We start from the raw sequence: 17,841 nt of genomic DNA, 5'->3' as shown, positions 1-17,841 counted from the left end.
GCCCTGAAGCGTAGAACTCCCTGGGTGGTGACACACGAGTGTGCCAAGAGGCAAATGTGTCCTGAGGACAGAGAATCTTCGAGGCTGTGACCCTTCCAGACCTGTCTCTCTGTGTCTCTTCATTTGGCTGGTCTTGACTTGTCTCCTTTATAATAAAACTCTAACTGGTAACTTAGTGCTTCCCTGAGATCTGGGAACACTTCTAGTGAACTACTGAACCCGAGGGATAGTGCAAACCCCCACCTTCGCAGCCAGTGAGAGGCATGGGGAGCCTGGGAACCCCAGGCTTGCTGCTGGAATCTGGAGAGAAGCCAGTCTTGTGAAGGCTGGGGCCCCCACTCTGTGAAGGCTGTGCTAACTCAGGGAGTCAGTTCCAGATATGCACTGCAGGCCAGAGGAAGAATTCTATTCTATAATACACAAACTATATCAGTGGGATCCCAGTTTAACATCAAAGGAATATCTCATGCGGAGTATTTCAACCGACTGTAGCACAAACAACCATGAACAGTAGTCTCTTGGCTGGAGCTACTGCTAAATTGGCACACTCGCATGTTACAGGTAGAAAAGTCTAAGTTGCACGATTAGCTCAAGGTCATAAGTTCTACAACTGTAAGTCGGGAAAATAAAACATGAAGACTGTGCCTGACTTAGGTATTTTAGCCAAAGAGAATGATGTTGCTTCCCCTACACTAATATCAACTTAATTGACAAAAACTCACAACACTGGGAACTCGTACTTTCAGAGATGTATACTTTGTGTTTTGGGGAGGGGGGGTGAAAAAGTCAAAATAATTACCTGTAATTCATCTCCTCCTGCTGGCGGTAGGAGTAAAATGAACATGTCAACCATGTCGGCGACAGCAAACTCCGACTGTCCCACACCTGAAATTGTAAGTCACAACTGTGTACTAAAACACTCACAAAAATCTGACTTTCCCGACTGCCCTGACCATCACTTCCATTCCAGTTCATGAATCACTCAGCATAACATGCTCAACCTGATCCCACTTTCAACACCCACCTGTGAACAGTGTATTAAATGCCGCTGCCTCACCTGATGGGCAAAGCTGTTCTCCCCACCTCACCCCCGCCCCCATTCCCACCGGGTCAGTCTCTGAACAGAGAACGTGGAGACCTGCGCTTTCTCCTCGCTCGCAATGCTCCTTCTCGGCTTCCCTTTTGTGGGTGAACAGCGGGAGCACTTGATTCTAACCTTAGACCAGGCCTGTCAACAGGGCAGCTTTCTTGCCTTCTCATCCTTCTACTAGCCCTGCAAACCCCACCATGGATCCGTCCTACTGTCTGCGTCTCTCCCAGAGAAATCCCTCAACTGTGTGCACAGGCGCCGCCAGAGGGTCGCGGGCTCCAACACCAGCTACTTCTTCCTCGCGGTCCAGGAAAAAGCCAACGCCCCTCGATGCCCTCAGGCAGCTTCCTTCCCATTTCCCAAACTGCAGTGCCCCGCTGGGGCCACATGCAATCACTGCTGAGTCTCAGCAGAAGGTCCTTTAGCCCCTCTATACTTAACTCTAACTCTCCCTTTAAAACTGAGTCCATCTGTCACCTCCTCCCCAAAGTCTTCCCCATCCCCTAAATCTGACAGAGGTTGTGTCACAAACGCTGATCACACAGTAATACAACAGACTGTCTCTCCATAGGAATGCGAGGTTCTCAGTGTTTCCTTTTCAATATATCCACTGGGTATAACTATGTCCTAGGGATATAAAGATAAAATAAAACATGATGTGCCCAAGTACATTAGTTTTCTTAATGAAAACATATTGTTTTTGACTGCTTTAAGAAAATGGGGTGTTATGCTTTTTGTTTGGTTGGTTGTGTTTTTTTATTGGCCATGCCACAAGGCTTGTGGGATCTTAGTTCCCTGTCCAGTGATTGAAACAGGGCCATGGATGTGAAAGTGCTGAGTCCTAGCCACTAGACCAGCAGGGAATTCCCAAATTGGGTGTAAAGCAGCGTTTCCATAGGTCATCCTAATTCTGACAGCTCTCCTCTAGCACTGAGAACATACCACCTCGTGTCATCACTACCCGGACATGAGGCTTATCCTTTTCTTTGCTGGACTGGACGAATCACAAGCAGGAATCAAGACTGCCGGGAGAAACATCAACAACTTCAGATATGCAGATGATACCATTCTCGAGGCAGAAAGTGAAGAGGAACTAAAGAGCCTCTTAATGAGGGTAAAAGCAGAAAGTGAAAAAGTTGGCTTGAAACTCAACAATCAAAAAACTAAGACCATGGAATCCAGTCCCATCACTTCAGGTAAATAGGGTAAAAAGTGGAAGCAGTGACAGATTTTCTTTTCTTGGGCTCCAAAATCACTGTGGATAGTTGACTGCAGCCATAATATTAAAAGACACTTGCTCCTTGAAAGGAAAGCTGTGACAAACCTAGACAAGTGTATTAAAAAGCAGAGCATCACTTTGCAACAAAGGTCCGTCTAGTCAAAGCTATGGTTTTTCCAGTAGTCATGTATGGATGTGAGAGTTGGACCATACAGAAGGCTGAGCGCCAAACAATTGATGCTTTTGAACTGTGGTGCTGGAGAAGACTCTTGAGAGTCCCTTGGACTATAAGGGGATCAAACCAATCAATCCTAAAGGACATCAACCCTGAATATTCATTGGAAGGACTGATGCTGAAGCTGAATCTCTAATACTTTAGCCACCTGATGGGAAGAGCCGACTTATTGGAAAAGACCCTGATGCCGGGAAAGACTGAAAGTGGCAGAGGATGAGATGGTTAGATAGCATCACCGACTCAATGGACAGAAGTTTGAGCAAAGTATGGGAGACAGTAGAAGACAGGAGTCTGGCATGCTACAGTCCATGGGGTTGCAAAGAGTTGGACACAACTTAGCGACTGAACAACAACAACAAAGGATTATAACCTATATACTCATATTTCCTACAGAATCTGAGATAGCTTATATTTAATTATCTCTTTAGTAAGTATCTGCTGAATGAACAAAATGAAATTAGTCGTCACTCATCTCTATAGAACGTCCATTATAATAGTACTTTATTGTTATGAAATAGAAAACACACTCACCCACAGTTTCAACAAGAATGATGTCATATCCACCTCCTTCGCACAGAAGAATAGCTTCATTTGTGGTCCTTGTCACACCTCCTAAAGTGCCTCTAGTAGGGGATGGCCTGATGTATGCATTCATATCTCTAGATAACTCAGTCATTCGGGTTTTATCACCTAAGAGTGATCCTGAAACACACAGTTACATTTTACAATCATAGAACACCTATAAGGGCCAATGATCAATCAGCCAATTCTTAGGGGAAATGCTTTAGGACATTTCTCCCCAAACCTCAAACTATATCTCATACTATTAAATTTTTTTCCAACAGTGTATTGTAATGATGCCAAATTAATCTGTGTAACGTCTCCAGCCCCTCAATGGCTCGCTGACTAGAGGTTCAAATCTAGACCCTCCAGCCCTGCACTGCAGGCCCTGAGACTGCCGCCTAATTGCTTGTCCAGTTCAGCTTCTGCTAGTCCCCAAACAAATCTTCCATTGCAGCTGGGCTGGTTTCTTTACTGACATCTTAACGTTGTGTCTAGGTTTATCAGTATCTAGAGATACATGTACTTGTCACACCTGGGGGGTTGGGTGTTCCTGGGATCTGGCAGGTAGAGACCAAGGATACGGAACATCCTTCAGTGTGCAGGACAACTGCCCACAACATAGAATGTCATTAACAACTGCCCACAACAGAGAGTGCCGTTTAAAGAGAAACTCTGCTCTAACCTGTGTTCATTTGTAGGATCATGTCTTACATATTTTGTACACCTAACGCTTGTTCACGGTAGGCAATTAATGCAATACCTATGGAATAGAACCGGTGCTGTTTCAGGGCTTACTACAGTTATTTTGGCAAACATCAGTACCTGCAAATTCTAGAAGACTGAAAGCTCTAGAATTAGTGAGATTACCTTGTATCTTCTTTTTGTTAGTCACATAGTAACATTTCCTGAGTTTGATCCCTGGGTCAGGAAAATCCCCTGAGGAGGTAATGGCAGACTCTAGTATTCTTGCCTGGAGAATTCCACAGACAGAGGACTCTGGCGGGCTCCCATCCATGGGGTCGCAGAGTCAGACACAACTGAACGACTAAGGACACAACAACATTTGAAGGGCGCGGGTGCTGTGCTAACCTGAATCTTAATCTCAGTTTAAGAGCTGACTTTTCCAAGGCAGATGCTAAACACTGAGGATTTCCTTAAGGAGATGATCTTTTCCCTGATGAGTCCAATTTCAAATTCTCATAGGTTCTAATTCTAGAGCATATACCTACGACAGCTCAACTACCATATTTACTGTACAGAAAATGTTGTTCTAAAGTAATTTTCTGGGTGAAATCATCTCTGTGTAAGTCAACAATCTGCCAAAACTATACTTTAAATTATTATCCTATAGATTCCCTACACGCCAAACTAAACATTTATGAAATCACTGTCCCATAGAGCTGTCTGTCAGTAAATCCAAAACTGTTGACTGCAGGCCCTAAGGGAGGTCTCCAAACTTCCACTGCAGGGGGCCTGTGAATCTAAAACACAATAAGGATTGACAACAGGCTTCTCAAACTTCAGTGGAATGCTATTTTCAAATGTTTCTGTATTGTTGCAATGATAAGGTAAGACTGGAGTGTCCTGTTTATCTTTATGTAGTTTTTTCTTTCAAAGTCTATGTATTGTCACTTGAAAAAGGGATCATTTTTGGTTTGAGAAAAGTCAAGAACCACATAGCTATGCAGCTTTAATTAGACTATCTTTTTTTTTAAAAAAGACATCTATTTTAAAATTTTTATTTATTTTTTTGGCTGCACTATGCAGCATTTGAGATCTTAGCTCCCCAACCAGGGATTGAACCTGTGCCCCTGGAAATGAAAGTGCAGAGTCTTCACCACTGGACCACCAGGGAAGTCCCAATCAGATTATCTTATGTCACCATTTCTGCTACTTTCATCTCAAGCTACTGTTTTCTTTTGCTATTCCAAGTATGGTAGAGTATTTATGAAGGTGAGGAGAAAAGCCTTAGCACCTATATGGAAATAAAGGCCACTGTAAATAAATTCTTTACACCTTAGTACTTTACACCTGCTGGTACTTACCTTTAACAAAGTTCTTAGACTATAAAAAGAGATAATGCACTGACATGGATTTAATCTTGAACTTTGCAAGTATAAATTTTATTTTATGGCGAACCTTTTCATTATAGTGAATCAAAAACTATGAATGTTATCAGCTAAATTTCTCAATGGGTGGTAATAGGAATTGCTATCCACCTCTCTGCTGATCTAAAGCCCTAAAATATGATGATGATATCTTTATTTTTTTAGCATTAAACCCACAGGATATAAAACCCTTCCACAAAGCATGCTGAATTTCTCCCTTCAGAATACGTATTACCCTGTAATGGCCTGTGTGCACCTATTTTCCTCATAAGATATAAAGTTCCACAAGGCCAAGAGGACTGTGTCTTATTCACCATTAAACAACACAGCACCTTCTTTGCCCAGGGTCTCACTGTATGTGCTAAAATACTTGTTAAATGAGTAACTGCCATGTGAGATGCTTAAATCATAAAGAGAAGGGAAGAAAAAGCTTTCCTGAGTATTTATATAGCATGCTTTATGTTTCCCTTAAATGATCCTTTTGGGAACTAAGTTTATCCATTTTATCTCTGATGAGCTGCAAATTAAGTTTTGAGTGACTGCATGACCTCAAATCAGTAAGTAATTGCAGAGCACCATGTGCAATGTACTAGGCTAAGTGCCATGGGGAACCGCAGTATATCACACGGTCCTTCTAAGAGCTTTCTGTTTAACTGAACAAGTAGTAGAAACAGGTGACAGGTTAGATAGAGCATGAAGATTTTTTTCTTTAAGCTTAAGAGAAGTTACAATATGAGGAAGTTAGTGAGTAGGGGTTGATGCAGGCAGGAAAGACAACAGGAGGGAAAAGGGGCTGAGCCCCAGGTGTGACAGACAAAGCACTGACATTTGCTTTTGATTATCTTCAACCTCTGGCCCTTGTTCTTCTAGTTCTCTCAGTACCCAGCTTGCTCCTGGGTGACCTGGAAGCTAACCTCCTCTGGAGAACCCAAGGACCTGAACCATCTCCCTCAGTTTCCACCTTGCCCCCTGAACTCTCTACCTTGACTGAGACCAAACTCAAATCTGGTTCAGTTTGCCCCTAAACTCTAACAGAGAGCTGGCCCCATGAGCCCTTGCACTACAATTTATAAAGAACCTGTGACATTCACCACCACTAGTACAAGAAGGGTCCACGCCCCTGCGCTGCAATTTATAAAGAACCTGTGATACTCACCACCACTGGTACAAGAAGAAGGGTCCACAGCCAGCACAGATAATTTGTGTCCTCTCTCAGTGAGCATTTTTCCAAAATATTCTATGAAGGTTGATTTTCCAGCACCAGGAGGCCCAGACAACCCTACGGTGGAGAGTTTGTAATTTAATGAAATAAATGAAATCAGCATGTTAAGTTTCATTAGACTAAAATATTAGGCTACCTTCTATTTCACCTAATTTATTAAAACCACCATTAATTCAGTTTAACATTTCCTAAAGCAGTAGATGAAAATCTACCTATTATCTACTCCCTGAGTAACAGGGATACACAGAGGAAATGATTCTGAGTACCATGTGTTCACCAGACTCACTTGTAAAAATTACTAAATGTGATTTGCTTTTTTTACTATAATGTAGATCTTTGGGGGCCGATTTCATTTCCTATGTTGTGACTGTGCTCAATTTCTACAATATCTGCCCACCTCTCACCATGATCAGGAATTATTCCACCCACCCAATGCCATGTTCCCATTTGAAAAACAACTCTTTACTCCAGAAATTCCCAGTAACTGAGAAACTCACTTTCTATTTATGAAAGATAATTTTTTCATCTCACCCATAACTCAAAGAGATAATATAAACTGAATCCTGGGGGAAAAATTACATTAAGACAGACAGAAATTCCCCTATTTGGAGGGTCCATAGAGCATGGAAGGTGCAAACACAAACTGCAGTCAGTGGGCCAGTTCTGTTTCTAGCCCTGCCTCTTATGAGATGTGTAATCTCGGGCAAGTCACTTAATCATTGTGTACGCTGAGTATACTCTGCCATAAAATGGATATAAGAGCACCTTTAGGTTATTGTGAGGATTAGATGAGTTAATTTTGCAATACGTTTAGAACAGCACATGGTGTCGAGAGATATATAACTGTGTTCAATAAAATCTATAAAACATAAGCACTTAATTGTAACTACACTCAAAAGGATGTATGCCATATGGCATGCTTGGCTCCATACCATAATTTTCAGGGCAGGTCTCTGTCTTAATGGGTGCTGAATAAACATTTGCTGCTTTAATTTATGCTGGTGATAAAACAACTGCAACAAAGACCCAGGTTTACTTGGCCTCAAAAGATCAAGAAGAAAGAACCAGAAGAGTGCTGTAAATTTCCATGAAATTAAAACAGATGCTTGTTCCTTGGAAGAAAAGCTATAACAAGCCCAGACAGCGTATTAAAAAGCAGAGACATTACTTTGCCAACAAAGGTCCAGATAGAAGAACTGATGCTTTCAAATTGTGGAGCTGGAGAAGACTCTTGAGAGTCCCTTGGACAGCAAGGAGATCAAACCAGACAATCCTAGAGGAAATCAACCCTGAATATTCATTGGAGGGACTGATGCTGAAGCTGACGTTCCAATACTCTGGCCACCTGATGCAGAGCCAACTCATCAAAAAAGACCCTGATGCTGGGAAAGATTGAGGGCAGGAGGAGAAAGGGGACGACAGAGGATGAGATGGTTGGATGGCATCACCGATCCAATGGACATGAGCTTGAGCAAACTCCAGGAGATGGTGAAGGACAGGGAAGCCTGGCGTGCTACAGTCCCTGGGGTTGCAGAGTCAGACACGATTGAGCGACTGAACAGCAGCTATGTGTGAGTTGCTCATTAACTCTACGTATTTCTGGACATTTTCTCTTCAAAGATTCTCTACAGCCAATACGTAAACACTTGATCATAACTGGAATTTCTCTATGGGAGTTTGCTATTTTATCTGTCTACAGTACATAATGATTATTAACGTCCAGTGTAGTACCTTCAAAAAGAGACACCTCTTGGTGAGGGCGGAAGAATAAGATGTAGGAAAAATGTGGACTAGTATAAACAGCAGTTGGTGAGCTCTTTTTGAAATTATCTTTAAAGTATTCAGGCCCCATTACCCCCAAAATCTAGGAGGTTTTAGGCTCTATACTGCAAATAAACTGAGATATGAGTATAATGCCAATCCATTCTTAAGCATATTTACTCACTCCTCAAAAACATTCTGCACTTTGTCCACCACTTCTAGTTGTTTTAAGTGGGAGGGTTGGTTGGAATCACTTAGTCTGCCATCATGAAAAGCACTCATCCTACCCAAAACTGATCTGCTTAATTCCTTCTGGTCAAACACATCTACATTGCTCTAGAATCTATAATTTGGAAAATATAACAAGCTTATTTGCAATTACAGAAACAGGTCAACTGTTCATGAAGTCAAGTGAACATGGAGTCTCCTTTAAAATACATTTGGGTATTGAGATGACTATGCTTAGAGCCAAGCCATTTCCAAACTCTAATAAAATAAAGTATCTGACAGAAGTGAAACTTGCCTAGAGAAAGACTAATGAAACACCTAAGAAGCAGAATTTTGAAATGGGATGAGGATAATTATGGTCGATATAACCACAACCACAAAGAATTCACTTTAGACTATTAAGCAGAAATTCTGCTGAGAGAAGGGAGGAAACCAGTGAACACTTCTTCCTACACCTGTTTCTACTCTGGAAGTCACGACAAAGGAGTGTTAGTCGCTCAGTTGTGTCCAACTCTTTGAGACCCCATAGACCACAGTCCTCGGGGCTCCTCTGCCATGGATTCTCCAGGCAAGAATACTGGAGTGGGTTGCCATTCCCTTCTCCAGGGAATCTTCTCAACCCAGGGATTGAACCTGGGTCTCCCGCATTGGAGGCAGATGCTTTACCATCTGAGCCATTAGCGAAGTTCATAGCAAGGTCTCTGCCAAAATAGAAATCTCATATTATTCTCTTAAAATACAGAGCCTTGGTTCAAATGGTCATGGCATTTCCCCTACACACCAACATAACAAGACTTTTGCAAAGAAAAGGCCTCTAAAATTCATTCCAAACTTCTGCAAGAAAAAAAAAATCCCCTTTAAATCATAGCTATTTAGACTTATTTTAAAAGAAGAGAGAGAATTTTGAAAAATATGTACTGGGAAAAAAAAAAAAAAAAGACTGACCCACTCGAAATGCTAGTGGTTTTCCTTTATTTAATTTTTCTTGTTCTCTGTGGTGGGCTAATACTTTCTGAAGAAGCACCTGGGCTAACTCCTTTTTCCTGCTGTGTGTTGATTCTACAAGAGTTATGGCCTCCGCTAAACAGGCCCTTTGGCCTTGGATTAAACCAGCATAGAGCTTATCCACAAGTCTTTGTTCTTTATCAGAAAGTCCTTCTGTGTGTCCCTCTAAGGTTGTATGCAGACATAACTTTCTTGGTAAACCATTCGATGGCAGCATCCACTTTGCACAATGGAGTCCAGGAGAACTGAGCAGCTGAGCACATGGGATTCCAGAGCCGAGGTGAGGACTTGGGTGAAAGACGAAGTGGTAACGTCGGAAAGGTGTTCTCAAAAGGCCTTTTAGGAAGTGCTGGTGAGGACACTGGAGCAGTATGGGAATGTTCATTGCGCTTGTAATGGAAGAAAATGCTGGACGTTTTTTGGTTCAGTGTGATTTGTGACTCCCTAAGAGAGAAAAAAAAACGTATTTCGCCAGTTCAACATCCAACTAAGATATTAAAGTGGTGAAGCGGCAAGCGTAGTGTCCTCCCTAGATTCTGAAACACAGAGAATCAGGGATTTTGATAGTACAAAGGCATAAAAGTTTCTTCCCCAACTTAAAAGCGAAGACTCCCACCTCGTCCAGAGTTAATATTCACAGTAACCCAAACCATGAAACTGCTGCTCTGCTGTGAAGTGCACAGCACATTAAAATTTTCTTTTAAACAAAAACCAAACTGACCCCCTCCCGCCAAAAAAACCCACAATCCATTAGGATAGAAACTTTATATAATGGTTATTTCCTTCTGTCTACAAACCTTTTATTTATCATAACAATTTCCTCAGATTAAATATACCCTGTTTGGAAACTCATTCAATAGGTTAAATTTAAAAAATCCCTCTTTTATTCATCTCCACAAAATGAAAGTGCCTAGTAATACAGACATTAAGGCATAAGTTTAGATCCATGTACGTATTCAATGGGCCATCCTGATAGCTCAGCTGGTAAAGAATCCACCTGCAAGGCAGGAGACCCTGGTGGGATTCCTGGGTTGGGAAGATCCCCTGGAGAAGGGATAGGCTACCCACTCCAGTATTGGGGCTTCCCTGGTGGCTGAGATGATAAAGGATCCACCTACAATGCAGGAGATGTGGATTCAACCACTGGGTTGGGAAGATCCCCTGGAGGAGGGCATGGCAATCCACTCCAGTGTTCATGCCTGGAGAATCCCATGGACAGAGAAGCCTGGTGGGCTACAGTCCATGGGGTCGCAAAGAGTGGGACACGACTGAGCGCAGCACAGCATGCATTCAACAGACTCACCTGGAACACACGCCAAGATGGTCTAACATTCCACACAAACCAGCACAACCACCCACAAGCCTCTGCTGGCAATGAACTGAGGGCTCTCTGTATGGAAAGAAGCACTTGGGTGCTTATTAAAACTACGCACCCCAGCCCCAAGAATCAGAATCTCTGTGGGTAAGCACACTAAAGTCTGAACAACTATGGAAGTGAACAAGGGTGTTTTACTTAGATTTACTGATATTCTGCTTCAGACTGTATTAGACAATGAAGGCTCACAGGGTCCACTGGGAGTCAGGACAGTGCAGAGGTTATGGGCCGTGGCCACTCGGCATCTCTGCCACTTAAGCAATAATGACCTTGGGCAAGTTACTTAACCACTCTGTGCCTCAGCTTCCTCTTGAGTTAAGACAACAGAACAAGGACTAGGAAAGCTGTGAGAATAAAATGGGTTAATTCATATAAACAGGTGGGGACAGTGCCTAGCACAGAGTAACAGCTTAATAAACTTTATTAGCTTAATAAACTTAATAAGCTTTTATTATTGAGATGCCAATTTATAAAACTTTAATGTCAGGCAAATGACATATAATACTTAAGTCTTCATTCATGATCATTTGAAATTTTTGGTTTTCAAATACCATGTAGCACAATGAAATAAATTACTTTATTGCTCTAAAGTACCTCTCTAAATTATATTCCAAGGCCAGCAGAAAATTAATTTTAACTAAATAACAGTTTTAGTAGCAGAAAAAAGAAACATTAAAAAAATTTTTATTGTTAGAGCTGCTCATCATTTTTCTATTAGTCTTATTCTAAAAGGACAATTTAATTTAAAATGTGTAAAAATGTATCCAAAAGACAATTTCAAAACATCCACTACTACCCTTTGCAGAAATACACAAAGAGACATTTAAAACAAAAAAAGCTAAGAGTGGTTCTATTTTGGAAGCTCCCTTCGGGACCACGTTAACCACACTTCCCATCCACCCCACTGTCAGTACCACCAAACTGGACCTGCACAGGCAAGGCCATTTTCTGAGCAGTTCTACCCTCCCTGTCCCAGGCCAGGTTACAAGAGTAACAGTGATGATAACGTTTTTGATGGTGGTGAGAATGATGTTTTATTATGTTCCAGTCACTGTACTATAAACTTCTATATTAGCACCCTAAGGCTGCTGTAACAAATTACCATAAACTTGGTGGATTAAAACCATAGAAACCTATCATCTCATGGTTCTGGAGGTGGAAAGTCAGAAATCAAGATGTTAGGAGGACATTGCTTCCTCTGAAGGCTCTAGATGGGGACTCTTCCCTGCTCCTCCCAGCTTCTTGGGCACCAGGGGCTCCTCAGCTCACAGTTACAAGACTCCAATATCCGCCTCCTTCTTCACATGGCCTACTCTTTGTGTCTCTCTTCTGTGTGGGGATCTGTCACTGAACTGGGCCCATTCAGATAATCCAAGATGGTCTCATCCCAAGGTCTTTAACTTACTTACATCTGCAAAGATCCTTTTTCCAAAAAGAATCACATTCTCCAGTTCCAGGGATTAGGACGTGGACAAATCTTTTTGGAGGCCACCATTCAATCCACTATACCTGCTTTGGTGGACTGCCTCATTATCTTACTCTAAATGGTCTAAACCCAGCACTTCAACAGCTCACAGAACGATAAACACTGTGTTCGGAGAAAGAACAGTGCAATGTGAGAACAGACAAGGTCATGGAAAAGAACTTTCCTGGGGCAGGAGAAGGTTCAAAGTCACCGAGGAGTCAACGCCAGGGCTGGGTCTGAAAGGTTAAAGAAAGCTGCAGGACGAGGCAGGCCTTCCAGGCTGAGGACATATTTGCACAGAGGCTGAGCTTGGTCTCTACCATATCAGAGGAGACAGAGGAACTCAAAGAAGCAGACACTGGACAGATATATTGGGCTGGCCAAAAAGTTTGTTTGGGTTTTTCAAGCTGTTACGGGAAGACATGAATGACCTTCTTGGCCAACCCAATATGTGGAACTAGTGATTGAAAATGAGACCAAATCAGGATGGAAACTGAGACCCAGGAAGTAGATTTTGTCTTGTTGGTGGAGGAGAAACTACAGAAGAAATCTTCGGGGAGGCAAGTGACCTAATCAACTTTGGTTTTTAGGAGATAACACTAGGAACAGTGGAGAGAAGTGCCCACCTAGCAAAGACACAAAAGAGAGGATGGGGACCTGGACCAAGGCAAGGCATTAAGGGGTGGAAAAGAGAAGCCAGATCCAAGACCTTCTTTCCATGTTAGTGCTGCCCTCAACATGCCAGCAAATCTGGAAAACTCAGCAGTGGCCACAGGGGTGGAAAAGGTCAGTTTTCATTCCAATCACAAAGAAAGGCAATGCCAAAGAATGCTCAAACTACTGCACAATTGCACTCATCTCACACACTAGTAATGCTCAAAAATCTCCAAGCCAGGCTTCAACTGTACATGAACCATGAACTTCCAGATGTTCAAGCAGGATTGAGAAAAGGCAGAGGAACCAGAGATCAAATTGCCAACATCTGCTGGATCATCAAAAAAGCAAGCGAGTTCCAGAAAAACACCTACTTCTGCTTTATTGACTATGCCAAAGTCTTTGACTGTGTGGATCGCAACAAACTGTGGAAAATTCTGAAAGAGATAGGAATACCAGACCACCTGACCTGCCTCTTGAGAAATCTGTATGGAGGTCAGGAATCAACAGTTAGAACTGGACATGGAACAACAAACTGGTTCCAAATAGGGAAAGGAGCACATCAAGGCTGTATACTGCCACTCTGCTTATTTAACTTATATGCAGAGTATATCATGAGAAACATTGGGCTGGATGAAGCACAAGCTGGAATCAAGATTGCCGGGATAAATATCAATAACCTCAGATACACCAATCACATCATCCTTATGTCAGAAATCAAAGAAGAACTAAAGAGCTTCTTGATCAAAGTGGAAAAGGAGAGTGAAAAAGTTCGCCTAAAACTCAACATTCAGAAAACGAAGATCATGGCAGCTGGTCCCATCACTTCATGGCAAATAGATGGGGAAATGATGGAAACAGTGACAGACTTTATTTTTGGGGTGCTCCAAAATCACTGCAGATGGGGACTGCAGCCATGAAATTAAAAGATGTTTGCTCCTTGGAAGGAAAGATATGACCAACCTAGATAGCATATTAAAAAGCAGAGACATTACTTTGCCAACAAAGGTCCATCTAGTCAAAGCTATGGTTTTTCCAGTAGCCATGTACTGATGTGAGAATTGGACTATGAAGACAGCTGAGTGCCGAAGAACTGATGCTTTTGAACTGTGGTGTTGGAGAAGACTCTTGAGAGTCCCTTGGACTGCAAGGAGATCCAACCAGTCCATCCTAAAGGAAATCAGTCCTGAATATTCATTGGAAGGACTGATGTTGAAGCTGAAACTCCAATCCTTGGCCACCTGATGCAAAGAACTGATTCATTTGAAAAGACCCTGATGCTGGGAAAGATCTAAGGCGAGAGGAGAAGGGCATGACAGAGGATGAGATGGTTGGGTGGCATCACCAACTCAATGGACATGAGTTTGAGTAAGCTCTGGGAGTTGGTGATGGATAGAGAGGCCTGGTGTGTTGCATTCCACGGGGTCGCAAAGAGTTGGACACGACTGAGCAACTGAACTGAACTGAACTTCCGTGTTAGGAGCCTCAAAGCTTGCTGTGGAGTCTGACACACTGCAATTATTCTAAAGAATGCTAATCTGATCTTATTTCATTTCCCACTTGCCTGTCACTCAAGAGTGTATGAACCATTTTCGAATACTTTATTTCACTTTATTCTCCCAGACAATTCCATGAAGACAATTGGATAGTTATTCTCATTTAACAAGAGAAATCAGGAGTGAGATAGCTGACTACAGTTATAGCCAGTGGACTCAAACCCAGGTTTTTGACTCTCTGTGGCATTTTTTTCTCCATAAATTGTTTGAGAATAAAGGAGCTCCTTTGGAAAATACATATTAGTAACTCTGTGCCTCCCAAAGTGGTAAGAAGCATTTTCAGTGTACAGTGATGGGGTAGCATTAGGAGGAGCCAAAGAACAAGCTGCATTTAAAATATTTAATTAACTTAATTTTTTAATCTTTTAAATTAATTCTTTAGTTAATTCTTACCATGATAATCTCTTGCCCAGCAGAGCTATGCTCTTCAAAAAGAGCAAAGTAATATAAAGAGAAAGAGAGAGAAACAAGATCATAAAGCACTCATTCAACAAGTACCTGATCATCTGCTATGTGTCATGCAGTAGTTTAGCACCAGGAATGCAACAGTGATCTGACAGAACAGTAGTTCTTGCCCCCATGAAGCTAACATCCAAGTAAGGGAAATAGACAACAGGCTATGAATAACAAGGTCAGTTGGCCAGAGGTGAATGAGCAAGAAAGTGTAAGGGAGAAGGCCAAAGAGGGGGTCGTAAAGATGACTGGAAGGAATTCAACTCTGCCTGAGAGGGGAAGTCAAGGGACAGAGGAGAACCCAATCTGACTTCCCTTCAGATCAACGGGATCTGATACAGATGCAAGAACAGAAAGGAGAAGAGCCGCTAAGAAACTACTGCAAAAATGCAGATGAGGTAACAGTGACCTTGACCAGGTAGGCTGCAGTTAGATTCTGGATGAATTCTGGAGGACCTGGTAACACATGGGACATGGATGGGAGAGAAAGAGAACACGCAAGGATGAGGTACAGGTTTTATCTTGCGCCAACGTCGACTGATCATAGAAAAAGCAAGGGAATTCCAGAAAAACGTCTCCTTCTGCTTCATTGAGTAAGCTAAAGCCTTTGTCTGTTAGGATCACAACAAACTGTGGGAAATTCTTAAAAGAGATGGAAATAACAGACCGCCTGATCTGCCTCCTGAGAAACCTGTATGCAGGTTAAGAAGCAACAGTTAGAACCAGACATGGAACAACAGATTGGTTCCAAATTGGGAAAGGAGTAGGTCAAGGCTGTATATTGTCACCCTGCTTATTTAACTTCTATGCAGAGTGGTGGTTTAGTCGCTAGGTCATGTCTGACTCTTACGACCCCAGGGACTGTAGCCTGTCAGGCTCCTCTATCCAGGGGACTCTCCAGGCAAGAATAACGGAATGGGTTGCCATTTCCTTCTCCAGGGGATCTTCCCAACCCAGGAATGGAACCCGGGTCTCCTGCACTTCAGGCAGATTCTTTACCAACTGAGCTATAAGGGAAGCCCCCTCTATGCAGAGTACATCATGCTAAATGCTGGGCTGGATGAATCAAAACTGGAATCAAGATTGTTGGGAGAAGTATAAACAACCTTAGAAATGCATTTAACACTTTAATGGCAGAAAGTGAAGAGGAACTAAAGAGCCTCTTGATAAAGGTGAGAGAGGAGAGTGAAAAAGCTGGCTTAAAACTCAACATTCAAAAACTAAGATCATGGAATCCAGTCCCATCACTTTATGGTAATTAGATGGGGAAACAATGCGAACAGTGGCAGATTTAATTTTCTTGGGCTCCAAAATCACTGCGTATGGTGACTTGCTCCTCGGAAGAAAAGCTAGACAAACCTAGACAGAGTATTAAAAAGTAGAGACATCACTTTGCCGACAAAGGTCCGTCTAATCAAAGCTATGGTTTTTCCAGCAGTCATGTATGGATGTGAGAGTTGGACCATTAAGGGGGCTGAGCACCGAAGAATTAATGATTTTGAATTGTGATGCTGGAAAGGGCTCTTGTGAGTCTCTTGGACAGCAAGGAGATCAAACCAGTCAATTCTAAAGGAAATCACCCCTGAATATTCATTGGAAGGACTGGTGCTGAAGCTGAAGCTCCAATTCTTGGCCACCTGATGCCAAGAGTTGACTCACTCTGACTCTGATGCCGGGAAAGATTGAAGGCAGGAGGAGAAGGGGGCAACAGAGGATGACAAGGTTGGATGGCATCACTGACTCAGTGGACATGAGTTTGAGCAAACTCCAGGAGACAGGGAAGGACAGTGAAGGACAGGAAAGCCTGATCTGATGTTCATGGGGTGGCAAAGAGTCGGACACAACTTGTGACTGAACGACAACAATAAATATCAATAGAATATAGATTTTTGCTCTAACATTTAGAATAGTGATTTCTTACAACAATTTATCTGTAGTTTTTCTCAGAAAATCCATGCCAGCTACCTGACAAGCTTATGGCTTATATTGTAGGATTTATCACAATTTGGGATTGTAAACTTCCCTGTCCTTTCATGCCAACAGAAATCTGAAAAGGTCTTTAAATGAAAAGAAAGAGCCAGGAAGAGGATAACATTTTAGGTCGTTCATTCTTTGCCAAAACTAGAAAGCTATCCACGTGTATATAATTCCAGAATTTTATACTTTTAAATCTCTCCCCGAGGGCTAATTTTCTTGGTGCTTCCAAACCCTCTGGACCTTCTGAAAGGCAGAGTAGCAGCAGCTGCTACCTTTTACTGAATGTTGATGATGTGTGAGCTATCGAGCATGCATTCCCTCAGCTAAGCCTCAGAACAGCAGACGAGAGTCCATTTCACAGGTGAGGCTGGTAAGACAAGGCTGACTGACCAACGCCTCACAACTAGGGGCAGAATCTGGAGAAACTACAGATTTCACTGAGCCAGATCTAGATTATCCACTCTAGATTCTCGTATAAAAAGAGGAGTGGTGTCATGTCGCATTAAGGGAACACCAAATAATCCTATCTGGTTATGGCACAGGCTGTTTATCTCCGTGTTGTTTCTTTCTCTCTCTTTGGCTTAGGCCAAAAGGAAAACTTAATTTACATTTTCTGGGCAAACCTTATCAGTAGGAGATCCTAATAATGTATTAGGTGAAAGAATAGACCAAATTTCTAAAATTTTTAATGTTTTCTTGTTCTACACAGAATAATTCCACTTGATAACTAAATGCATAATATACTTAAACCCATTAAGTTCACAAAACCAACCGGATTTTAAAGTCCATAAACTTTTTAAAAGCCAATATAGAGGATTCCCCTCTGTATTGGTCCAGTGGTTAAGAATCTGCCTGCCAATACAAGGGACATGGGTTCAACAATCCCTAGCCCGAAAGATTCCACATGCCTTGGAGCAAATAAAACCCGT

The 17,841-nt window shown here is 42.2% G+C and overlaps 1 protein-coding gene across 6 annotated transcripts in view; it reads right to left on the bottom strand.

Annotated features, from left to right (window-relative positions):
• MMAA (metabolism of cobalamin associated A) overlaps window positions 1–17,841 on the bottom strand; it is a 53,318-nt gene that overhangs the window by 2,665 nt on the left and 32,812 nt on the right. For 5 of the 6 annotated variants that reach the window (XM_043902540.1, XM_043902544.1, XM_043902541.1 and 2 more), the window contains 4 exons: window positions 9,373–9,876; window positions 6,373–6,495; window positions 3,076–3,246; window positions 800–885 (listed from right to left, as the gene is read on the bottom strand). In XM_043902540.1, the coding sequence (XP_043758475.1) occupies window positions 800–885; window positions 3,076–3,246; window positions 6,373–6,495; window positions 9,373–9,817 (825 nt within the window). In that variant the 5' untranslated portion in view covers window positions 9,818–9,876. The remainder of the gene's footprint in view (window positions 1–799; window positions 886–3,075; window positions 3,247–6,372; window positions 6,496–9,372; window positions 9,877–17,841) is intronic. The other variant, XM_043902545.1, reaches the window with a different exon arrangement.

Source organism: Cervus elaphus, chromosome 5, assembly GCF_910594005.1.
Source record: "Cervus elaphus chromosome 5, mCerEla1.1, whole genome shotgun sequence".
Lineage (NCBI taxonomy): Eukaryota > Metazoa > Chordata > Mammalia > Artiodactyla > Cervidae > Cervus > Cervus elaphus.
This window is presented reverse-complemented; position numbering and strand designations above follow the sequence as displayed.